General features: G+C 33.9%; 1 protein-coding gene across 2 annotated transcripts in view; it reads right to left on the reverse strand.

The window, feature by feature from the left end:
* LOC106553532 (proprotein convertase subtilisin/kexin type 5) overlaps positions 1-27,226 on the reverse strand; it is a 145,430-nt gene that overhangs the window by 13,141 nt on the left and 105,063 nt on the right. Inside the window, exons 9-14 of one of the 2 annotated variants that reach the window (XM_087715979.1) lie at positions 24,627-24,727; positions 14,164-14,267; positions 8,690-8,807; positions 7,248-7,457; positions 4,948-5,084; positions 443-586 (exon numbers count right to left, since the gene is read on the reverse strand). In XM_087715979.1, coding sequence (XP_087572105.1) covers positions 443-586; positions 4,948-5,084; positions 7,248-7,457; positions 8,690-8,807; positions 14,164-14,267; positions 24,627-24,727 — 814 coding nt within the window. Of the gene's footprint in view, positions 1-442; positions 587-707; positions 825-4,947; positions 5,085-7,247; positions 7,458-8,689; positions 8,808-14,163; positions 14,268-24,626; positions 24,728-27,226 lie in introns of those variants that run through there. The other variant, XM_087715980.1, reaches the window with a different exon arrangement.

Below are 27,226 nucleotides of genomic sequence, written 5' to 3' on the forward strand. Positions count from 1 at the left end.
TTTCGTAACAAATAGCTCGGGTTCCATTCACACAACTGATTTGGAAGTTAAAAAAAAATCACTGAAAATATTGACTAGAATTAGATATATAATTTTTATTCTAAAAATTTAACTAAAGGTAAAAGCTAACACAAACCAATAGAAAGGAAAAAAGTAAAAAGCAAAGTACAAGAAAGGAAATAAAAGTTGAAGGAAAATAGAAAAGAAAGTATAAAGTAGCTTGTAAAATATTCTTCACAGCAGTTATAAATACAAATATTCAAAATACCTATAAGAACGTAAGTTATAAGAAAAAGTATTGAATAGAATTAGAAGTTTCTATATTAGAAAAAGAAGTTTCTAGAGACCGGTTTTCTGGCTTGGTTGAGGAAAACCAAAGAGCAAGAAAAAAAACTTTTTATATTAATAGTTATATTATTTCAAATATAATAATTAATGTTACCTGAATAGTCATCTACTCCATAATCTTCCGTAGGGTCTTCAATTGCACTCATGCGTACTCGTTCGCCTTTTAAAAAATCATTTCTTGGGGAGTAAGGCTGGATAGATGTCCCATAAAGTACTAAGGACCATTCTTTCAATTTACCTAGATGAATCATATTGGGAAGACAGGAAATTCCATAAGGAAATGTATTCTCTTTGATATTTATGGTAGCATATTTCAAAGAACTGTCAACTTTACCTGTTGCTGTTGAAACTATCTGGCTCAGGACACGAGGGATGAACTGCCCAATGAAGAAGAGAAGAGAAGGAACACTCTACTCACTGTTGCAATTGGGGGAGCTCTTCCTCCCTCTTCATAGAACCTATTGAGGTGAACTGCCCTGTGAGGAAGTGCAGGAGGATCAACTGTTCTGGAAGTGGTACGGTCATCTGGCTCTCCCTACAAAGGATTCACTACAGCTGTGTTTGCGTGCTATCTCTTGCTCTTATTCCTTCCCCCCCCTCTGCTGTGGCTTTTTAGGTGTCAAGCCTAAAATGTTTCATTATTCTGCATGGGGTGGTTAATATTGTTGTAAATATAATGAAAGCAAAGGTGGCAGTGACAATGAGCCCATAAGCAGAGGCGATCTAGATTCCGAATACCACCACTTCCTTGTTCCTCAATTTTAATACCTAACCTGATGGCACAGATTAAATAGCTTCAGTTCACTCACCATTGGGGGCCAGTTCTGTTTTGGGACCCATATAGCTATATAAGATGTATAAATGTGCATGAACATGCTTAAAAAAATGTATTGATACAAAACATTACATTTTATTTTCTTGCATCTCTACAAAGCTACCAATATGAATTTGCAATTTTAGTATTAAGAGGAAGACAGGAAAGTGAGTTTTGAAGTACTGTAATAAATAAAACATTATAATAAAATAACACACTTATTCAAATAGCTGATTTAAAATTATGTATATTATTTTTATATGGAACTGGAAAGATGGGCATATTAAAAGATCAAGGTTTCCTTGACTTGATATCAACTCCTGGTGATTATATACACCTGTTTTACAGTTTTCTTGGCAATAGTATGGAATGGTTTGTCACTGCTTTATTCTTAAGTTTTGTTTTTTTGTTTTTGCTTAATCACTCTAGTCTTCTGCTCTAGTTTTTTGGCATTCTCCTATCCAAGTACTTATTAGATTCAATCTGCTTAGCATTTTGAAGATAAGCAAAAGTTGTCTAGGCCTAACATGGAATATGAGAATATGCAATATTGCTGCTTATGCGCAGCCTTTCTAACTCCACAAATTATTATTAAACATAATTTCCAGGTAGAGTTTTCTTTAGTGTGAATAAATTAGAGATGATAAAATATGAGAAAACTATAGCAAAGCCATAGTCCTTCATACAACTATGCCACTTCATTGTTGTGTGGGAATTCATATGATTGAAACACATTATTCCATTGGAAGAGTTTCATATTTCATCAGTTATAATGCTGTTCAAAGCAAACAACACATTCATTTTCAAATGATGAAATGCTGAACAAATAACAATACCAGATCAAATGATGAATGTGTATGTGCGAATTGGATCCCAACCCAATACTTAACTAAGAGAATTTGCAGCAAAAATGAAAAATGAGATGATTCAGATGGTAAAATTATTGGTGATTATAATTCTGTAATTTTGGGCATGAAAAAAAGATATTTTTATCCATATTTTTAGCATGGAATTTAGGAATTCCTGTGCAGCCAATCAATATTACAACCAATATCAGTGAAGAGTTGATAAACAAATATTCACTTCTACCGTGTTTCCCTGAAAATAAGACAGGGTCTTACTTTTTTTGACCTCTGAAATAAGCACTTGGCCTTATTTTCGGGGAGGTCTTATTATTTTTGAGGTGCAGGAGGCGGCGAGGGTGGTCACCTCATGGCTGCTGCTGTGTTGCAATATTTTCAGGGAGGGCTTATTTTTGGGGGAGGGCTTATTTTAGTGCGTGCACTCAAAAGCCCGATTGGACATTATCCATGGAGGTCATATTTTGGGGGAAACAGGATATTAATATCAGCAACCTATGTCTGCACAAAATAGCTATAGCAGTACAATCCAGTAAGCCCTTTGAGGTAGTGCAGACAAGAAGAATAAACCATGAGTACTGGCATTCTCATTATAATAAGGAAGCAATAGCAATAGCACTTAGACTTACCATGTTTCCCCGAAAATACGACAGGGTCTTATTTTCTTTTGCCCCATGAAATAGGGCCTTGGGCTTATTATCAGGGAGGGCTTATTGCTTTGGAGTTGCTGGGTGGCTGCTCCCTTGCAAGCAGACTCCTGAAGAGCCGGGCACAGCCTCAGGGATGAAGCAGCCATGAGGTAACCACGCTCATGAGCAGCCGTCTGGCAAATCCCCTCTCCAGCCAGGCAGAGCGCCATTCACTGACCTAGGGGGTATCACTAAGGCATCAAGCCACATGGTACTCTATCCGCCCCCAGTTCCCATGGCTTGGCACATTCAGGATACCCCCTAGGTCATTGCATGGAGCTCTGCCTGGCTGGAGAGGGGGGGTTGCGTTAGTGCCTGTTCTGCCCCCAGCCTCACCAAGTCCTTGAACAGCTCTCCCAGGGCACCGCCGCTGCTGCCCGCCGCTACCACGCTCCGAGCATAACTTCCAAACTCCAAAACTCGGCTGCCAAGTCTTCCAGCATCGGCTGCCCTAGGAGTGCTCTCCATGGTGGGCCGGCAGCTGGACAGAGAGTCTCCTGGACAGAGAGTCTTCCGGACAGAGAGTCTTCCAGCAGCCGGCCCACCATAGAGGGAACTCCTAGAACGGTTCCACCACAAAACCGCGGACGACAAAATCGCGGTCGATGAAAGCGCGCATTTGACGTCATCACAGCGTGATGAAAACATTGCGCTGGGATCGAAAAATGTAAAAATAAAGCGAAAACCTTACCCTAACCCCTCCAAACCTAACCCTAAACCTAACCCTTAACCTAACCCTAAATCTAACCCTAAACCTAACCGTTAACGTAACGCTAAACCTAACGCTAACCCTTAACCTAACGCTAAACGTAACCCTAACGCTCTAACTCTAACCCTAACCCTTAACCTAACCCTAACCCTAAACCTAACCCTTATCTTTATGTGAATCGGCTTGCTTTAATTTAATTTTTATTTGAATTTTTAATTTTTTTTGTCGCGCTGTGATGACGTCAAATGCGTGCTTTCGGCGATCACGCTTTTGTGGACCGCGGTTTTGACGGGTCACGCCTAGAACGGACGATGCTGGAAGACTTGGCAGTGGAGTTTTGGGGTTTGGAAGTTATGCTCGGAATGTGGTGGCAGCGGTGGGCGGTGGCAGGCGGCGGCAGTGCCCTGGGAGAGCTGCGCAAGGGCTTGGTGAGGCTGGGGGTGGAACAGGCGCTCGTGCAACCCTCCTCTCCAGCCAGGCAGAGCTCCCTGCACTGACCTAGAGGGATATCCCGAATGTGCCAAGCCGCAGGAGCTGGGGGGTGGGCAGAGCGCCACATGTCTTGGTGCCTTAGTGATACCCCCTAGGTCAGTGAATGCACTCTACCCAGCTGGAGAGGGGATTTGCCGGGTGGTTGCATGGTCACCTCATGGCTGCTTCACCCCTGAGGCTGTGCCCAGCTCTTCGGGAGTTTAAATAAACCCAGGGGGTTTATTTTGGGGGGGTGGACTTATATTTTTGCCCATGCGGAAAATGTGGCAAGGCGTTAGTTTCTGGACAGGTCACATTTTCGGGGAAACATGGTATATACCACTTCATGGTGCTTTACAACCCTCTCTAAGAAATTTGCAGAGTCAGCATGTTGCCCCGAACATTTAAGTCCCACAGCAATCGAAAATCTTATTCTTTAAAGGAAGAGGCGGAAAATCAAAACTTCTCCATGCTTTTCTTATTATTCTCTTCTGATGCTGAAGAGGCTGACAAAAAAATCATTCTTCTGCTCATTTTCTCTGAGCAGAATAGAAAGGGTTTCAAAATCTTACAGCTTGCACTTACTGTAACCTGAATCTCAGGTTCTAGAAGTGAGTCTCTTAACTTCACAGCAATCTCAATTATACTACAGCTGAACTAAACAGCTGAGTTATCTAATGTTATTACATCATAGAAACACAGAGATCTGAAACTGCTCTATAAGTGACTCAGAATCCTCTAGTTGAAGTGCTGTTGTTAAATCTCTGTGAAAAAGCATTTTATGGCATCAAAATTGGAGGTTAATACTTCCTCTGTCATCTCCATAGCTGGAGTTATCCCCCAATCTTCCCAGCAGATGTCGTGGCTAAGTGTGTAAAAGTCATTTGATGATTAATACCAGGGTTCCCTAGCTTTGATAAATAGCAAAATACTTTTCACTTTTTGATTCTAAACAATATTTTATCTTTATAAATCAACTCAGCAACTACACTATGCTATATTACGTTAAATATACAAAAGGTAAAGTGAATAACCAGCAGACTAATGTGTTCATACCTGGAGTCTTTACATTTCTTAGTTGAGATGGAGTATCATAGATTTCTAAAATCCAGTCACCAGCTGCTTTTTCACCCCAGCAGTGAGTTGTCATGAACTCCCAGTTTTTAAAACCTTCCATAGAATGGTCAAATAACCTTTTAAAGAAAAGCACAACAATGTATGTATAAACACAGAAAGAAAATATATTTAATAAAAATTTCATTTAATGCAATTGGATATAATCTATAGGGATTTGTGTCAGGCTCCAATATCTTCAAGGGAAGAATATAGGGATGCTTCATAAGGATTCTGGAAGTAATGCTGCATTTTGGAACCACTAGTTATGACCCTACTTTTATGAGTATATATGCTGATATAAATGGTCAAATTGCACAAATATGCTGTTATTAAATTTAACAATAATAAAGTACAAACATTAAAAAAGTTTAGAAGTTTGTGAACTATAAGTGACATTATTCATATGGTCTGACATTTTTTAATATATCTAACCTACGTGTGTCATAATTGTGAAATAAAGTGAACATTAACTCTTAGCTATCATTGCCAAATTATTAATCATATACTTCTTACTATGTCTAATAAGTGCAGTAAATATGGGCCAAGTGTAACACTATTTATATGTTTTAGTTTCTTCTGAATTAATAAATCACTGAATTACAATTGATTGTGAAGACAGGTTTTCAGAGCTTTGAGTTAAATATTTTTTGTACAGCCACTCTTCATATGAGTCCATGAAAATACAAGTCAAATAGTCATAGTAAGCTTTTAGAAAAGATACAAAACATGAGGAATCTTTCTATAATTCTCACATTAAAGGGATATTCCATAAGAAATCTTATTGAAGATTTGGACCATGCTTGGTTCAAAGTTCTGGACCCCACGACTAGAATACTAAACTGAACAGATAGGAGCATACAGTTTGTGTCAAGCTTAAGAGAGGTCAAGCCTTAGTAGTATTTAGAGAAATGAACTCTTGGGAATTGCAGGCTTACTGGTGAGATTGGGAAATGGAAAAAGGTAATGTTAATTCAGTTCCATAGGACTGTCAAGAAAAGTGCATGGATGCAGTCACTAGGAGTTGACTAGTGTCATTTTGGCAGAACCTCCACTCGTTTATAATGGGCATCACAATGTTGCACAACATTTACTGCAATCATAACTTTTATCATAACAAATAACATGAAAGGGCCTGCAAGTGACAGCAATTAAGCAAACAGCTACAACGAACACTATTTTTTATACTTTTTTTTTTTTATAAAACATGAAATCAACATTATCCATTGAATTAACAATTTACCTCTAGTCAATTGTTGCTTGCAAATGCTACAGGTAAAGGTTAATTCAAACCAGAATTACATTTTCAAAAACCCAACATCTGATATTCTGCTGATAATGAAATGTCAATCTGCTTGATTTAAAAATCTATATTGGCAAAGCAATCAGCCCTAAACTTAGGATAGTCCAAAGTACCCTTGTATCTGTTTGCAGGCTCTCTAGAATAGCATATTCTATAGAGGGATTCAGGAGGAAGAAAGAACCAATAAGGGGAGAGCGGAGAGTCATTTTACTCAATTGGAAGTATCTTCTATTTACAGAATAGCCAGTTTTAATCTAAAGTGCATTTAAATAAAGGAATAGATAAGAGAAAGACTTCCTTATCTTTCTAATAACAACCAAAATTGTTTATCATAATTCTTGAATCTAATTTAGATTCAGATAATCTTAGATAATCTAAGTAATTAGATTATATACTACATTCCAGGCACACTTTCAACAGATAACATTTTTAGGGATCAACTAGTATTATTATCTTTTTTTAAGAATGCTTCCCCCAACCCCTGAGTCCTGTTATGGCCAGAATATACTCCAGAATGAAATATCCTTTTGTGAGCATCAGGAAAAAATTCAAGACAAAAAATCACAAATGCAATTCAGAGTCATGTTAGGATCACATATCAGACAGGCCAGACTATATTTTGGTTTGGCACCATTCTTTTTTCAGAACAGTGGGGAGATTCATTAAGATTTATTTCTTCCTTCAACTGTTTTCTTGAAGTACTGTTCTTACTCTACTCTTTTGTAATTTGCAATTATCATTCACAGTATCAGACAAAAAAAAATTGCAGAAGATTTTAGTTATTCTTGCCCTGCTAATGCTCATGACAAAATTTGAGATTTCCACTTGATGTGTTCATTATCTCAGAGTGGTTCCTCAATTTATCTTTTCTAAACGTTCATACATTTTTAAGTGCACCCAATTTGGAAAGTGAGTTTCCATAAAACTGAAAGTTAAATACCTGTTAGCCAATAGCTGAGATCTTGTTCCAGAAGGAGAAGTTAAATAAATTGCCAGATCACCTCTTCGAGGGTGTGTAATAGTGATTCGTACCACCACATGTTCTAGATATATTACATGGTGATTGGTATTATCTGCACATCCTGTGGCTTTGTATATTGAACGAACTCCATTATCTGGTCCATTACGAATATTATCTGGTCGTATTGTTCTGTTTGAAAAATACACGCCAAATTAAATATCCAGGGTATATGATAAATTTATCATATCTAAAACATCTCTGAAATACAGCTAGTCCTCAACCTAAAACAGTTCATTTAGTGACTGTTTGAAATTACCTCGGCATTGAAAAAAGTGACTCATGACCAGTTTTCATGTTTACAACTGTTGCAGCATGGTCACATGATCAAAATTTGGCAACTGGCACATACCGTATTTTTCGGAGTATAAGACGCACCTTTTCTCTCAAAAAAGAGGCTGAAAATCTGGCTGTATCTTATACACTAAATACAGCATTTTTTGCCTCCAAAACCCCACTTTCTTCACCAAAATGGCTGTGCGTAGCTTTTAGGAGGCTTTCAGAGAGCTTCTGGGGGCTGGAGAGGGCAGAAATTAGTGGAAGACGGGCCGTTTTTTGCTCAATTTTGACCCCCCACCGGAGCACTCTGCAAGCCTTCTAAAGGCTATTCATGCCCTTTTTTTGAAAAAAAAATGGGCCCATTTTCACGAAAAAATGGGCCATTTTTGGGAGGTTTGCCGAGTGTAAAAACTTTTTTTAAAATTTGCCTCTTCAAAACCTACTCTGGTGTGTCTTATACTCCAAAAAATATGGTATTTACAATTGTTGTACTAACCCAGGGTTATGTGATCACCATTTGTAACCTTCCCAGCTGGCTTATGAAAAGCAAAGTCAATTGGGAAAAGCTGAATTAGCTTATCAAAGGCATGATTCAATTATTCACTTAACAATTATGGCAAAAGGTTTTTAAAATAGAGCACAACTCACTTGACCACTGCCTTGCTTAGCAATGAAAATTTAGGCTCAATTGTGGTCATATGTTGAGAACTACTTGTAAATTTTTTCTTCTGACTGTGCAGGGCTGTGAGAACCATTTGGAGAGGTGCTTGGTGAATCTATTGAAGCTTATGAACCTATTATCTGAACTGTTAATTGTTACTCCTTTGAAAAGTGGCACAAATAACTCAAAGGCTCCCTTACATTGTCTGAGTATCCATAGACTGAGCATGCATAAAACATGCACAAACAGCAATAACAACTCTTACTGAGCATAACAATAACAACTCTTATTGAGCATAATTTGCACTAAGCTTTTTTTCAGCAAAGGAGCAAAGAAAATCCTGTTTAACAACTAGTTTATAAAAACATTCATGTAAAAAAAAATCTCAGTAAATATATTGGTCAATATCTTTAATAAATGTTACTTGATTTGTCGATCTGTGTTCTCAATGCAGACATGCTGTGGGGGGACTGTTGTCCACTTTTCTGCTTCTACCACCATGGCTTCAGCATCCATCAATCCAAATCCGTATAAGTGGCTAACTACAAAACATAAAACATTATTACAATCTTGGAATAGCTATTTTCATTTTCGTACAACACAAACGTCTATACTGTATTTAATTCCTTTTTCTCAAAAAATACATTGTTTCATAATATTACATGTATCCTAAATTTTTAAAACTGCCACTTAGAGCTGTAATAATTGGTCCTATAATATTAATTATAAATGTAGGTTTTGGGTTTGATGATTACATATATGATCAATTCATTTCCTCCTCCTCCTCCTCCTCCTCCTCCTCCTCCTCCTCCTCCTCCTCCTCCTCCTCCTCCTCCTCCACCACCACCACCACCACCACCACCACCACCACCACCACCAGCAGCAGCAGCAGCAGCAGCAGCACCACCCTTATATTTTGCAATCAGGACAAAATAGTGAAAGACACCAGTATCAGTTTAATGGAATGCGGAGAAAGCTATAGGAAATGAGATAAATAAAGAATGAAAAAAGGTGTTGGGAAATAATTATTCGAAGCAAAGCATATATATGTTTTAATATATCCCATGCTTTAACAAATACATCATGAGTTTTGTTGGTTAAATTTATGAGTTATAATTCCCACCAGCCCTCACCTTTGTATTGCTGGGTTTATCCAATAACACATAATTTAGCAAATCCAGCTAATAATTTGTCAAAGTATTAAATAAGAAATAAGAATTACATCTTTAATAACCATCATTAATCAATGATATACAAATATCATGATACAGACTAAAGTGTTGTAGCCAAAGCAGGGTGAATTCTGGACCTAAAGGAATACTCCATAAAAAATTTACATTGTAAGTTTTCAGAATAAAACTTTGACTACTCTCTATGTTACAGAAATAAATTGCAATACTTTTGACGAGTGATATCTATAAATTTGATGGATTAATTGGAGAAATACACATTACTTTTAAAAAACCAAGTTCTTTGTATTACTCCCATCAAAAAAATATAGCCAAAATCTATTCAAATGGTCACTTTTTAAAAATTTCATTTTTTCATTCTTGAGAAAAGATTATCACCCAATATTATAATATCTAGTTTAATTTGTCATGAATGGCACTACTCTTAATGTTTCAAACTGGTTTTGATGATAAATAATGAAAAGAGACCGATGTACCCTGCCATTTAAAAAATTGCGCACATAATATATATTTAAACATAATCCCTCCTCAATCCAATTCAAGAAGGATCACGCTGAGCAGTTATTAAAGTTTCCATATGGAAATGTTCCAGAAAGCTGATGGATGGCTGTCTGAAATGCATTGTACTTTAAAGTTTCTGATAAAATGGATTGGTCCAAGCAGCTGCCAGAATCAAGACAAGCCCATCATTTTCACAGACTAAATAATAACAATTTTGGGAAAACATTACAGGGTTGCTAAAACTTGCCGATCCTCTGCATCTTGAAGGGGAATAAAACCCCATCCATTCAATCTCACATGGTAAAATTATCCTTTTATATGTGTATAAATTAAAGCTATGAAGGTTATTAAAACTGATATTAACCAATCCTAGAACCTCTTGAAGGTATTGTGTCATGTCTTGGAAATGACTTTTAAATAATACTTAAGATTGTAATTGTCATTTTTCGGCCTGAAAAATGTAACTCTGGGGCATATCATTTTTGAAAATACGTGTCGTAGACTGGAAAAGTTGTTCTTGCATATGAATAATATACACAAAAATTGCTAACCTTTCCATATGAATCCCAGCAAAGTCTTCCTCATTAAAGGGAATCAATACTGGTAAAGTACTATCCAATTCTATCATTGTATTTTTTTGGAGACAATTTTCTCTTTTAAAAATAAAAAAAGATGAAGTACTTAGCCTTAAACCCCTGCATATACTGGTATTTATTTATTATTTGACATGCATTATTCCCCATGTGAATTCTACTGAAAAAGAAAACAAGTTAAAATTTGTTGATTTCCAAAAATAATGCGATATATGGTGATCTGAAACAGTTTTTTGGAGGTTTTTTGGAGGTTTTTTGGTGCTCTCTGAGTTGGTTATTGTCTTACAGATATTTAATTACCTGCCTAGGTTATCAGTGCTAATGGGTGTAAGGTTTTCTCCCTGGTTATATACAGGTAATCCTCAACTTAAGATCACAACAGGGATTGGACTTTTGGTCAAAAGCTGCGGTTGTAAATTAAGGCACCCATATTTTGATTCAATTGTTTTACCATTTTTTTAATACTTGATTTTTATAAAACAGATCTGTCATCACTTTGAGATTAGAAGAACTGCTTGCAGTTAAGATTCATTTTCTTCTTTAAATGTCTTTCAATGATTATGGCACAGAGTATCATCATCATCATTCTTCTTCTTCTCTTCTTACCAAATATTGCAGTGAACTGATAAAGAATATTCTAGAAGAATAGTTCCTCAAAAACAATGTATTATTGGAGTTGCTATATGGATACAAATTTCTATATTTTATATTAAATATTAAAAACTACAGTATATGTTACAGGTATATAGGCATACTCAATGAGAATAAGAATAATTGGTTCTAATGCAGATATGGAACTTGAAGACTGGGAGTTTTTATTCATTCATTCATTCCCCTTAAATAGTTTCATTTACCTACTGTATGAAAATTTCTGAAATTATCTTTTACCATTTTGGATAGCCAACAGTAGATAGCAGAAACAAAGATTTTTCAAATCACCTTGACTTTGAGCAACTTTCAGAAGTGAATTATTGATACCTGGAATTCATTTATTTAAAAGCAATTTAAGCAAAACCAGGTATTTAATGTCTATTCCTCAAATCCATGGGTAAGAAAAGGCCAAAAAACATCACTAGTTTAACCAATTTATTTTAACTTATCCCTCTGGGGATCAATGGCTACATTTTTACTTTAAAAAAACAACAACTGATGATTTAAAACTCCATAGTAATAAAAGTGCTTAAATCTGAGATCGCCAAACAAACGAGTCAAGCAGTTCAAGGAAACAACATGCTAACCCACCTCTGAATACACGTTTTCAGTGATTTTTGAGCAAGAAATTTATAAACGTTTTATAAAACATTTATAAAACATTTAGAAATTCATAAGCGTTTAATCTATTTTCTCCTTTGTGTTTTCTTTTATTTCTAAAGTAATATCCTCACAAATGTGCCATTCGGCTATTTGTTTATACAATATCTTGTGGAGGAAAAATTTTAAAAAATCTCATTGTTCCCCATGCTGTTTTCAAATAGTGTAGTTTATTTGATAAAAGTGTGTAGGCTAGCATTATAATTTTAGCCAGTAAAGCTAAAGTTAAAGCTAAAGTAGGATAAGATTGCAGCCAAGGCTAGTTTTAGAACACCGCTTGGTTCGTTTTTCCTCATACACCTTATTATGATACTGTCATTGAAGAAATATGTTCCAGCCATAAAGAGAATTATAGTACATTTCCAAAGGGATTCAGTCGGATCGGTGTAATTCATTCTATGAAAAACAGGTTTTTAATTATTATTTTTGGCTGCAGCTGGGGACAATAGTGAAATATTACACTAAATAATGCCACGTGCAATAGTAAAATAGAGTTCCATTTTTGCCAGAAGCAGTATACTGTGCGCACATATATACTCCCCGCATCAAATTAAACAATGGAGGTTGCTATTTAATCTAAATCATTTGCTTTTGCTTCATCCAAAACTAACAAGAGGTTGAAAGGGAGTTATAGTTTTATTGAAACCATTTGCTCAGCTTACATTGCCAAGATAATTGACTTAAAACTATTCACCTTAATTAGGTTAAAGTTGATTCTTCAGTTCCATAGTGAATAGGGATTATTTTGTTCTTTTCTTCCTATTTTTATAATTTAGTATGAGGTAGTGTATACCTATATTGCACTATATGGGATATTAATTTGCAACTGTTACAAAATGCAGCGGGATAGATTTCATGAATAGCTTTCATGACAGAAAATAGATTTCATGACAGAAAATAAGGTAAATAATGTTTCTAAATATTGGTTTAATGCACTCACTTCCTAGATGTTTTGTTATATTCATGCAATGGATAACATTTCAAGCAACATGGCACAATAATATTTATTAATTGTATCCCAGTGATATTTATCAATTTTTCCTGCTATCTTATGCACTAATTGGTTTTCATAAGTTGAATACATAAAACAGAAATATAAAATGTTCCCAGAGAAAAGTAGCAAATAAATTAAGCTGCATAAAAATAAACCAGCATTCAATTATTTTAACAATATTTCTGCAATTATTGTAGCATTTGGAATCATGCCCAGATATTCTGTTGTTATTTTGACACTGTGGTTAGAAATATTTTATAGCTAATACGCTCCTTCAGAAATATGAAATAATTAAATAATAAAACAATGATTAACATACAATATGAATAATTTTTCAGTTTATGCTATCACACAAAATATAATAATTTTTAAATACATAAGAACAACATAAAAGATAAAAAAAACATTAAACTTCCAACTGAAATTTATGGCTTAGAATTTGTTATGTCCTACATGGGCACCTGCATTTATATTCTGTATGTCATGAATCTTTTTCTTATACACATTAAATTGAAATCAGTATCATTTATTTGATGCATATGTATAAGGTTCAAATGTCTCATTATTTTAAACTACTTATTTATATGAAGGAGTTGTTAGAAACATCTTTTCTAAAAGAAAAAAGAAATTATAATATTGCAGGTACTATTTGAAAATCTAAAGTTTAAATTCAGAAATAATTTTGTCAGTACATAAGCAAGAAATACTCAGTATTAATTTTGCTTAATATCCCACTTTTTTAGATGACATGTTCCTTCATCTTTATGTCAGTTTACATGCATATTTATTCAATGTTATCATTTATATATTCCATTTTCCATAATATATTCATATTCATTGTATTTTATAATACAATTATTTTTGCAAGATCTTTCTCCAAATGCATATTTTTATCTATTCCTTAATATGCATATTTTTGTTTACTATTTTCAATAATATTCAGAAATACATATTGTTTACATTTATATTATTTAGCTATGAATAATATATAACTAACAGATTTCTCCAATCAACCCATATAAGAGGTAGCTGTGAATCATTTTTACTTTCAAGAATAATATTTTCTTTGTAATGAGGATTCCTTATTTTATCTAAAACACAGTTATATGTAAGAGGCATAATTCTTGATTTTGTGACCTCATTTACTTTATTAGTGTAAACAAAAGAAGCTGCATGAACTATACCTGGTAGAAAAACACTTGGGACTAAGAAATAAAGGGATAATTATAAAGGGAAATTTAGAAATAAAGGAATATTAGGGACTTTATTGAATAAGGCCTGAAATGTTGACTATGAAATGACAACTTACCCTTGTAACCAGCTGCATTGGTTTTCCAGTCATTGGCAATTAGATGTCCAGCTCCTGAAGTCCTTACAATAATATGTTGAATATCCCTCCATGTTAGTAAACGACTAGAAAAAGACAATACAAATGTGATTTTCTAAAAGGAAAGAAGTATAGATGCAGAGGTGGTTATCTAAAAGAAAGGAAAATGTCAAAAATGTTCAGAGCAAGAATAAATTATGGGCTAAATTAGTCCTTTTTCATAATTAATATTTTGAGGCAATATTTTAGCATACAGAAAACTATTTCATTTGCATGAAAAAATAGTTAATTGTTATGTGATATTTAAACAACAGTTTTTGCACATGTATAGCCTCATTGTGAAGTGAGGCTGCTTGTCAGTGTGGCTAGGCCTTGCCTTGACACTTGGAAAGAGAGACTGCACCAGGAGTCCTTGGTGTTCCCTGAGCGTGCTTGTTTTGTTGCAGACGTTTTATTGCCCAAACTAGGTAACATAATCAGTGCCCTGATAATGTTACCTAGTTTGGGCAATGAAATGGCTGCAAGAAAACAAGCAAGCTCAGAGAGCACCAAAGACTCCTCATTTCAACCCTGAGCTACAAATATTCTCCTTTATTAGGACTCTGTCACTCCTATGCTAAGCTGCTGGTTATGTTCATACCAGGAGTGGATTTATGCCAATGTTACTGCTGGTTCATTGCGTGCGCGATTTGCGTGCGCACCTTCACTCATGTGCTTGACACATGCTCCGTGCGCATGCACAGTTGCCTGTAAATAGGTCTGTGCATGCGCAGAACATTAAAAATGTAAAAAAAAATTCATGCTGCAGCAAAGGGGGAAATGGTTCGGGGGCGTGGTGAGCCTGCCGCCCTACCGGCTTGGCAACCGAGTCGCAATTTCCACTATTGGTTTGCCCAAACCAGTGCGAACAGGTAGCAACCCACCTCTGGTTCATACTCAATCCATGCTCTAGCAACTTTGGCTACAATGAGAAAAACATTAAAATAAAATATCCTTGTAGGTTGTGCTTATAATGATTATTTCATGCTTGGCTTGCAAGGACCAGATGCTACACTGTGGCTTAAGATCAAGAGATCTTGTTGGAGAAAGGAAAGCATTGGGAAGATTTCCAATTCTGATTCTGATCTTTGTGCTGGTAGAGATTCCAAAATTTGCTAGATGTCCCCACATTTTATTTATTTAAATTTATATGCCTGCCTATCTCAGTGACTATGGGTAGTATACAAAGATTAAAAACCCAACAATTAAAAACAAACACAATGATACCACACAATTATAAAATCACACCAACCACAGATCAAAGATGTAAGCTTTTGTGGCCTATGTATGCACATATGCCTGTGCTTGTACGAGGGTGCTTGTAAAGAAGGACCCTCCTAGCAACCAGTAGCAAACAAGATCACCCCAAACAAGTTATGACTCATAGTGTTAGATATCAGGACAGATTTTGTATAACAAGGACATTGAATCTACCCTTCGAGTTTAGTTGGTTTTTAAAATTTTCTTTCAATTTATTTATCTATTTGTTTTTAATCATTTTTTGTATTTTAGTCATTTTTATTTAATTTTTAATTTTTGTTGGCTGAGGGACATGTTTATCTCAAGCAGGTTTAAAATCAGATACTTATGCTGTTCTTATTGTTCTAAGCATATTATGTTCTATTTGTTCTAATAAAATTGTGTGAATATGTTCTAAGAATATTCTTCTTCTGAAGATAAAAGACATATTTTTGCTGCTTGCCATGAGCATTTGTGTTCTAGCACTAAAATTAAGCAAAGAAAAAAAAGAATGAATGGAAAAAATCCAATTTATATTAAAATTTATAAAGATGGAATTAAACCCCACTTAATTACATAGCATCACCTACATACTTGCTACTGTAATCTGTTGATTCTGTTGTGTACCTAATCATGTACAAATGCTTTCAAAGTCCCAGTTATAGAAATAATGGTGTAATATTTGTAACAGTTTGAAATCAAATAATAAGGAAGTTTTCTTCTCTATAAAACCATACAGAGAAATAAAAACAAGAAAAAGTGAGTCCGACCATGTATATCTGTGCAATGTCAATTTATATATCCTTGCAGTAAACAAGCAGCATGAATACCAAAAGCCTTCAATTTGGTCTTAAGACTTAATCAGCAAAGAACTACAGTATATCAAATTTATGTCTGCCCTACTGCACAATTCCTTTGATATACTGCATGTTTCCCAATCGTTTTTCCTTTAATTCAGCTACTGTATATATTCAGTTTGCACAGCCACCTGCTTAATGGAGGAAAATACTTTTCTAGCACTGGTTTAGCAAAATACTTTGCTAAACCAGTGATACAGCCAGGAGATTAAAAGTAAAAAATCCAGTTTAATGATGCAAAACGTATGTGTTCAGCCTTATGCAGACTCTGTACCTTTAGAAAAGAAAGAAAGAAAATCTTGGCTATAAAAATTTGGGAATGATATCTTCTGGAAGTATATCATTGAGACACAGAATGGCCTTTGGGGTCTACCACAAGGTTGCCCTGAACTGCATTAATAAGGACAGCTCTCAAACTTTTTCTCTGATGCATTTTATAGGATTAAACTGGGTTATATTTAGGAACAAACCAGCCATATAATCACTGAGAATTTATGGGGAATATAGTAGAGAAATTTTTATTTGCCCAAAATTCTTCAGGTTTGCAGTTTGTTTTTATTTTAAAGCTATATGTTTATAGTTACAATTCTTCAAAATTCATGTCACAAAAACTTATCTGTGTGTACTTTGCTTTGTTGTCACTAGGAGACACTGTAATGCCTGTTAATCTACACACAAAAATGTCATGTTTTAACAATTGTTCCTAAATTTAATTAACAGGAATATCTTGATTAAAACTTCCAGTATTAACTATTTTTCTAACTTAGCAAATTCTTCCAACTTCTAGTTAATACTGTATTTCTTAATCCAAATATCTAAAATATTTAGTTCTGTGCTTGAGCATTGTAAGATTACTTCTCGATAATTTCTTTGGGTTTTGCCTATTTTGCAAAGTTAAGCAATGCAGGAATATTGAATTAAACATTTAATTTCTTTCTATTTGTCTTTGTAAAGGTCTACCAGATAAAGTAGTAGAAGAAAACTGAAAAAGTAAAATAAAAAATATCAAAACATTGATATACATCCCTCCCCCACAGACACATTCCTGCTATAGTCTCCACATCATTCAAAACAAACACAAGGCAAAAATTCTAAAATACCATTATTTAAAATGATCGATTCTAATATAAGGGATACAATACATAGGTATGTATTTTGTTTGTACACAAGTTTGTGAAGGATGAACATGACAATGTAAACTCCTGGCTGGAGTTTATGAACTCTAGTTCATAGAGTTTATGATTTTTAAAGTAGGAATGCTTTTCTCTTAAAAAAATTTGCTAGCTGCTACAGCAGACAAGAAGCAGTATCATAATAACATCTGTTGGATTGAAAAAGACGTGGAAATAAAAGGAATGACTTCAGAATATCTCTGCTAGATTAAATGTTGAATTGATATCCTAAAGTAGTTGGGTGGTGTTGGTGTTCCAACCAATTTAAACATGCTGGCTGAGGATTTTAGAGAGTTGAAGCCCACAAGCCTTAAAGTCCAATGAAGAGACAGACTCTGGTAGCATCTTCTCTAACTAACAAATTTTCATTAAGCAGCATAAGCTTTCATGTGTTATCGTTCACTTTGCCAGACACACATAGTGGCTAGAAGATGTAGGATTTACTGTGGTGATGAAAAAGGGCAAAAGAGGGGGAAATTTTAGGAACAATTATTTTTTAAAAATGACATTTAAAACCTGCTGATCTTTATGTCCTTAAAAAAACCTGGACTTAGTGGCCAAGTATGTGCAGGGAAGTCTACTGAGATTCTCAAATCATCCAGGTGATGGTTTTCCATTATTGCTATCTATTTTAATTTTTATAACAGTTTAGGTTTTTTAAATTTTGTTTTAATTTTGTTTGCCATCCAGATTCACTTGTTTAGATGGGGAGAGCATATAAATGGAATAAATAAAGAGATAAATCTTTGTAACAATACTATTTTAATATTTTAATAATATCATCAGGAGCATCATCACTGATGTAAAAACAGCAAGCCTTGCTATCAGACTGTGTGACTTTGTAGTCATCTATAATTGCTTTACACTTGACAATAATATGTACTGCAAATTAGTGGCATCACTATGGCACATTCATGCTCAATATGGCAAGATTTTCATGGCTGACTTGGAACATTTTGTTAAATCCTACCCTCTGAAGCCTCTTTTTAAATTCATTTGTGACATTTTCATCATCAGGATGCATGGAAATGAATCTCTCAGGAAATTCCACCGTAATTTCAACAACTTTTACCCTAACTTAGCCTAGACCTATCTATAGAACAGAGGTGGTATTCAGCAGATTATGACCAATTCTGGAGAACCAGTAGCGGAAATTTGAGTGGTTCAGAGAACCAGTAAATACCACCTGTGACTGGCCCCGGCCCCATCAATTTTCTACCTCCCGAGTCCCAGCTAATCGGGAGGAAATGGGGATTTTGCAGTAACCTTCCCCTGCAATGCCCACCAAACCACACCCACCAAACCATGCCACGCCCACCAAGCCACAACCATAGAACTGATAGTAAAATTTTTTGAATCCCACTACTGCTATAGAACAAGCCTACTTCTTTGATGTAAAAAGTATACAATGGACACATACTTTATATAGGAATTTATCATTCCTACACTTTCTACTCAGAACACGAAACCAAATCTATCATTTATAGCCTGGCCCCATGGTACAATTATAGTTGTTCTGATCTACTTGACAGAGATGTTGGACTGATGGAATTTAACCACCCACCCAGTTAGATTAATAAATAATTCGGTAGAACTAGATCAATTCCCAGGAAGGATTTATTAAAAGACAGATCACAGAAGCAGATACTGTAAACAAAACATCATGCTTGCAACCTACAATGGACAGCTCAATATTGACAACTGCCCAGCCAGAACCAGATTGTCACAACAAGAAACAGCAACAGATGATGACGCTAACATGGAAACCAGACCCTGCAATAAACCAAGATGTCTACTCTGGCCAAACATATATTACAACAGTGCAATCATAGGTCCCAAGAAGTCTTCACTTGTTCTTCCTTTTAGTGTCATACATGCCATCATTTGCAAGCAATACCCATTATTTGCAAGTAGATCAATCAGGAGTGACAGAATGTCAAAACTAGCATATATCAGAAGCTTTGTCTGATGGGAGCAGTTAATTAAAAAAAGAACAAAGCAAACCAACCAGTGAATTAATATATTAAATTAACATGAGAGCCTACTGGGTGACATTTTTTACTAATATCAAAAGAGTATTTTCATACATTGATCAGTTACAGGTTTCTTGAATCTAGCCCCTAATGTCTAGAAGAGCAGCACCTTATCAGTCTTTCAATATAATTCTCTAAATATTGCCCACCCCAAATATAACCAAATTATGAAAATTTGGTATATAACGCAAAATAACATTCATTTATTTCACATAAAAAATTACCCATAAATCTATGCATATGCATTACAATATTATTTGAAAAAAAACCTATAATGCTAACCCATGTTTTATCTATAAAATGCCCAGAGATACACAAGTGTGATGAGAAATACAGAAATCTGATAGATAAATAAATAAAATAAATATGGAATAATGTACTTCAAATTTCTCATATCACCAACAAAGAGAAATTATGTTCATTCTTTCTGATGCATTGTTTGGAGTATCCAATAAACTCATAATAACATATTTTGGTGGATTAGTTTCATAATTTTACCCTTCAAGTTTGTCACAAAAGAGGTATATAACATTAATATTATTCTTGTAACATATGTAACATTTCCAGCTCTCAAATATAATTTTATTATAGACATATGGTAAAAGGATGTCAGCCCTTCAGACTAAGGAACAGGTGTTTGAAACTCTATTTTTGGGAATATAACAACACAACCTTAAAAGTTTGTTGGAATTTGAGCCATACAGAATTGTACCATACAGAGCTTCCACCTTTCTCAGGGCTTTAATGTAATTTACAATCTCTCTTATCTGCTAACTGTTCTGACAAACCTTCACTGACTTTTCTTCTGTAGAAGGAAGCTTGTTTTAATATCACTTAGTTGAAGTATCTAACTAATCTTGGCTGACTCTGAAAAAAGTAAAGGATCAGACATTGTATTTGGATGCAAAACTTCCAAATTGGGAAGTTGAAAAACTATCATGGAAGGCAGTGACAAATTATTTCTATACTATTTTCAAGAAAGCTGCCTAGTGGCATCCATGTAGCGATTAACACTTGTATTTGACTTCAGTCTTGTTTGCTTAAAATAGAGTATGAAAAACCTATCAAAATTGCTATTTTTTTTGTCTGGGTGAGTCACCAAGTAAGTGCTCATTAATTTTAATTGACAACTTGAATCTCCTGAAGGATAATTATTACCCTTTTGCTAAACCTTTTCAAGGCTGAAAAATATATTTAAGGCTGTACCCAATGCTAAGTAGAAAATTGGCTACATTTTAAAACTACCTGCTTATAAGAACCCACAAAGGATTACCTTAATATATTTGGACTATGCTGGTCACATAAATTAGAATATAATTTAGAATGAAAAGGGATAGCCACCCTGAATAAGAACCTAATAAAACATAAGGCTTATCTTACATATAGGAATAATGGTTTCTCTCATTCTCAAAAGTACATTTGAAGTGGAAAAAGAAAACATATAATTATTAGACTGGAGCAATTATAATTACTAATTAGTCTATAATTATCATTAGTAAATGCACTTTTCTACTGAAATTAATGGCAAAAATCCAGTTGCTTATCATATTTACTACTTATTTGGCATATATTTTAATAATGATTTAATTTTAACTCAATTATATTTGCATTTATAATCCTGTAGTTATATTTCATGATAGAAAACAGGAGTTGCTTGTATAATTGAATTAAAGAAGATAGAAACTAATAAATATTAGTATAAAATGAAATGAGGAGAAGAAGAGGAAAAGGAAGAGGGAGGAGAAGTCAAAGAAAAAGCTAAAAGTGCAATTAAGGAAAAGAGTAAAAGAAATATAGAAAAGAACAGATAACAGATACCAAGAAGTAACTTCTAATGTTCTTTATAGCAGTTATTAAGTACAATTATAATCTTACCTTTTAGTCTATAGTTACAATATAACTCTGTAATTTCTCTAATCTGTTCTGTCGAATTATCAAAACATAGATCATATGTTCATTTTTTTCTGTTTCACAAAAAAGTCCATAATGGGTTTCCAGTAATAAATACATGTAGATATTGTCTTTTTACTCAAAGAAGTCAATTTAGCTGTCTCAGCAATTTCTATCATATTAACCAACAATTCCTCGATTATGGATAGTGCCAAAACTTTCCATCTTTATGCATACAATTTGGGCATTTTCACAGTAGTCATCATGTAGAAAAACAAATTTCCATCTGTCTAAAGTTTTTTCCACCAACTGTTCGATCCAAAAGAAAGGCATCTGGTTTCAATTGCACATTAATATTTAAAATCCTTTGAATCACTATGTGTAATAGAATCCAAATTTTCTAGCTTTTTAAAATGTCCATCAAACATAATAAAATATCCTTTCTTGTAGCTGACTATTTCAACATAAATTTAAAGTGCCTTTGTAACTTCGGGACAATTACTTTGGTGACTCATACTATTGATACATAATTTTTATTTAAAAAAATCTTTAAAATTATAACATAATATAAATTTCAGTCCTTTCAGATGCATATTTTCTTATTGTTCCATCTATACACTATAATTATAGTTTTAGTTCACTTTCACTTGTTTGTCTTCTGTTTCAAATTTCAATAACTTTACACATTTTTAGTAATTACATGCTCATCATTTGTCCACAATTCTGTTTCAAACTCAGTCTTGAAATGTTCACATCTGTTTTGCAGAGCTTTCCATCTTCTTAATTTTCATTTCCTCTTTTATCTTTATAATCTTTCATTCTTTTTCAAAAGCTGTTAATTTAGTATCAAGTGATTCCAATTTATTATCCATACACAGAAATAATTTTTGAAGCAAATCTGATGTAATTCTTTTCTTTACAGTTTGCTCTAAGAGTTATTTTCCTCTCTTTCTTTCTTGCATGTTTCTGGCAGTTCCTATTGTGGTATTATAAGCCAATACTGTCTCAGGTAATGGAAAAGTTATATTTTTCCTATTTTAGCTTCCTATTCCTTAATACATTTGTCTCTATTAGCACTCTGTAATTTCAATTAGCATCAGTCTGGCTCATATTTATCTTTTGTTTTAAAATCTACCAATTGTCGTACTCCTACTTCAGGAAACAGATGGGCCATCTTTATTTTATAATCTGATTGTCAGCTCCAATGTCTTTAATACCTTCCTTGTTACTAAACTTTTATTTTCACCCAACCTATTTTTTTAAGATTCTTTTCATTAAAAAGAACAAACAAATGAATGGAAAAATAATATACTAATAGCAAAACCAATAGCAGATCCCTGCATCAACTGTCATAACTGTAAGAATGCTTCTGAACTTCTCATGGGTCCCAAAAACTGTTATTATAAAACAGAAATGCTTGGTCAGCAGTGGAAGATTTTTTTAAAAAATTCCCAGTGTACCCAGAAAAAAATGGAAAACAAGCACAGAAGGTAACATTCTGAGTTAGCAAGCGGATGGATGTGTGTGTGTGTGTGTGTGTGTGTATCTCTATATCTATCTATCTATCTATCTATCTATCTATCTATCTATCTATCTGTCATCTATCTATCTATCTATCTATCTATCTATCTATCTATCTATCTATTTATCTATCATCTAGCTATCTAGCTATCTATCTATCTATGTCATCTATCTATCTATCTATCTATCTGTCATCTATCTATCTATCTATTTATCTATCTATCTATCATCTATCTATCTATCTATCTATCTATCTATCTATCTATCTATTTATCTATCATCTATCTATCTATCTGTCATCTATCTATCTATCTATCTATCTATCTATCTATCTATCTATCTATCTATCTATCTATCTATCTGCAATTGCATCATTATCAGAAAATAAAGATACTTCTCACTAAACATGGTTACCTTCAGGTTACACATATTCATCAAATCCAGTAATATCACTTTTATTGAATTAAAATATTGCTGGTGAAATATTTCCCCTGATTTTGTAGGGTTTAAAAGTCTCTTCTGGAGAACCAGAGGAACTTTGTTATGGGGGAAATGCCAGGTTTATAGGAGAGAGAAGAAGAAGATCCACTGCCAAAACAGCTGTTTCCAGACGTCAGTAACTGTAGCCCTAAACATATTTGTTGTTTTTGTTGTTCAGTAAGTTTCAACTCTTCATGACCTAATGGACATCATTTATCAGAATTGGATATAACTTCTATTTTAAGAAAAACAATGTAGATTGTTGATAATCACTGTGTACAAGTATTTGTTTACATATTTTGAGAAAAAGAGTCCTGGCAACAAACCAACATTTTCTTTCTTTTCTTTTTGGGTTACCGTAGTTTAACCAATTCAGTACAAAATATTTCTAGCTTAGAAGAGGGATCCCCATGGCTTTAACATAACATTTTATTGTTAACTGTTATAACTATTGTTTTATCCTTAAAACCATTTGGTTATATATGGAATTTGATCACATGTTCATTGCAAGTGATAGAGCCATTATCTGCCATTATTTATGATGCACCACACAAATCTGGAATCCTGATTTAGGATTAAGCTCTAAATATACTTTAAAGGAGGGAAATGCCACTACAATGTAGCTATGATACATATCTGTTACATTTATTTATTTATTTAGCTATTAATTAATTAATTAATTAATTCATTCATCCATTCACTTCTATAGCTGCCCTCTCAATCAATGACTCTAGGTCCCTACAATTCCAAAACTAAAAAAACAAACCAATAAAAACATTTAAAACCAATAGAAACTTCCAAAATAAATATACACAGCAGCCATTAGCCAATTAACTGTAAAGTTAAGAAATGGGCCCTTAACATATTTAGTGCATCAGGCTCAGGAACATAGCCAAGTTTCTAAAATCTTACGAAAGGCTAACAGAGTTGGGAGTATTCTAATCTCCCAGAGGTGGATATTCCAGAGAGCAGGGGCCACTGTAGAGAAGGTCCATCTTCTAACCTCTGCCATGGTTGATCGCTATGGTTGATCCACATGATGCTCAATCTGCTAGTTTGAGATTCCTAGAAAAAGGCATTCCTAATACATGAATATGGATAGATGCACAAGCATTTTTAAGTGAAAGTAACATTTTATAACAATAAGGGGAAGAACATATAGAATCTTATGTCTTAATTATTTTTCACTCGAAAACAAAAACAAAGGTACTTACTTGGCTTCCAGTGCCAGTGCGATGATTCCTGCAGCCATAGGTGCAGAAGCTGATGTCCCTGTATGACTGTCTGTACAACGCTGTCTGAGGTCTGTAGTGATCTGGGGAGGGGGAATGTAAAATTAAGAATAACATTACTGCAGACAACAGAAAGTTTCTTTTGTTGAAATAACTTATATGCATTTGAAACTTTATCATTCAATAGGATAACTTTTTTTAATGCTGGTTTTAGCTTTCTAAAGCATATGGATATCCAAAAGTCATTTGCCTCCCAGAGTACTGTAGTAATGAAATGTCTGGCAACAGTCCTATATTACCTTCATGAGACACTTGTTAGATGATTTGACACTTGAACATTTTATGGTAGTGCTGCAAGCAAAATTAAATTCCAACCTAATTCAAATTTTATTTTTTCAGTGGCAAGAGTAGCAGCCCATTTTTATCCCTTTGAATAACACAAGCAGACACTCGGAATACATTTCTGACTCAACCGAGCTGCTTATACGATAGCAGTTTCTGCAGACTCTCACAACTGTGGAGAAATGTACAGTTGTACATACATTGGCTTCTACTTGAGTTGACATAATCAGGGTCCTTTCTCACGTAGGAGCTCACACAGTTTCTGCCCTGTGGCTATTTATGCTGTAGGTCTAGAGGAATCCAAGTTACATGTGCAATGTCAATGGGGCATCTTTGAAGTGCTCGAGTATTAACATGATGAGGGTTTTGGATATCTGAAACTTGATTTTCAACAAAATCCATATAAATAATTTCTGAGGAAATGGGACCATATCTAGCATTTCAAAGTTATGCCAGAATCCTCATTCTGAAAACAGATGGGGCAAGGATAAATGCTTGGTTTAGGGCAGAAAAAAAGGAAAGCTTTATATTAAATATATTTACTCTGATTATTCCCCGTTATTTATTTTCTTAAAATTTCCATATATATTCTATTAAAAAGTACATTCATTATGTAATACAAATTGTTTTTAAAATCATAAATGCGCCTCGTTTTAAAATAGTATTTTTAATGAATATGTAATTGTTTTATCTTCAACGCTACTACTGCTACAGCTACATATAGAAAGTATTAAAATATACATTATAAATTACTATTAAAGGTTTCCTCCCTTATTAATTCTAATTCCAATTAGCATTGGAAATTAAATATTAATTGGAAATTAGGTGTGAAATATTGAAATTTTATATAAGCCATCATCCAGTTTAAATAAAAATATAATCTGAATATGTAAAACTTTGTAAACATATCCAAACTGATTTACACTTTGTAAACATAGGCAATCTTAATAAACATATCAAAACTACCATTATGTAGTTATACCATTAGAAAATAAATATTAAATTACAATTATCAAAATATAATTAATAAAAGAAGCATACATTAGAACTGAAGGTACTTCATCCATAGAAAAGTACATCAGAGATCAACATAAGAAAAAAGAATAATCATTTTTTATAAGTATAGCCTCAGGACACAATCTACAAAGCTGCTAAAACATGGAATATACATTCGTGGAATATAAATTGCAACAATAAAGGCCACTGCCAGTAAATGATAAATATAACTGCCAGTAAAAGTGTTAACAGAAAGCCAAAAAGGTGACATACATAGGCACTTAGTTATGTTTGTGCTGTAACTTTGAAACCAGCAACAGTATTCTGGGCAGAGGATAGGGGTGGGTGGGTGGGAAATAATGGAAAAAAACAAATTCTTGCTTTCCTAACAATTGTTAAACTACTTATCATGTGCCAAACTTGATAATTTTGTATTCAGGTCTATACAAGTTGTAAATCAAGTATCAGTAACAGTATCACTTCTGTAAATTTCTCAGTGACTTGGCATTAAATAGTATGGTATATGTTAAAACTTTGTCAATTTGTGTACATTGTATTTCTTAAAATTTGGTCCTAGGGTCTCTGGACATTCACAAAACCCTTTCAGGGGTCTGCAAAGTCAAACGTATTTGCTAGTTTATGCTGAAAAATAATACACTATTAAAATCCCATCAAAAAAACTGTGATAAGCAGCAATGGCAGTGAATGTGTCAGTTGTAATATAAATGTTAACGATAATCTATATTCTTTTGGGATCCTATGTTATTTTCAAAAGTGGGAAGGGGTCCTGAAAGAAAAAAAGTTTGAGAAACAATGTAAACAACATGAAAGAAAATTTATATAAAAGGATGTATTGTTGGTATTTAATCCCTGATAAACTGTCAAAGATGTACATGGGAATGTCAAGTAAGTGTCGGAAATGCAACCTATATCTTTTATCACTTCTGGTGATAAATATCAAATATCAACAAATATTGGAACATTTATGTAATTGATTGCTTGCTTTTCCTTTTTAAAAAATTAAATACAAATAATGTCAAGTATTTTTTAGTCATTTAATCTATACAAAGCAGAGTCACTTGGAAATATAAAAAGGGAAAATGGAAATTTGTAGAAGCAATATCTTGCTTTTGAGGTATCAACATTTAGTTTAAGAATAGTTCCATTATTTCAGCTAACAAAGTAAATAAACTATTATGATAGAGATCAAGGCACGAAACAAACTTCACATCAATCTATTGTAT

Source organism: Thamnophis sirtalis, unplaced genomic scaffold, assembly GCF_051295495.1.
Source record: "Thamnophis sirtalis isolate CommonGarterSnake01/CBP01778 unplaced genomic scaffold, rThaSir2_p1.2 scaffold_5, whole genome shotgun sequence".
Lineage (NCBI taxonomy): Eukaryota > Metazoa > Chordata > Lepidosauria > Squamata > Natricidae > Thamnophis > Thamnophis sirtalis.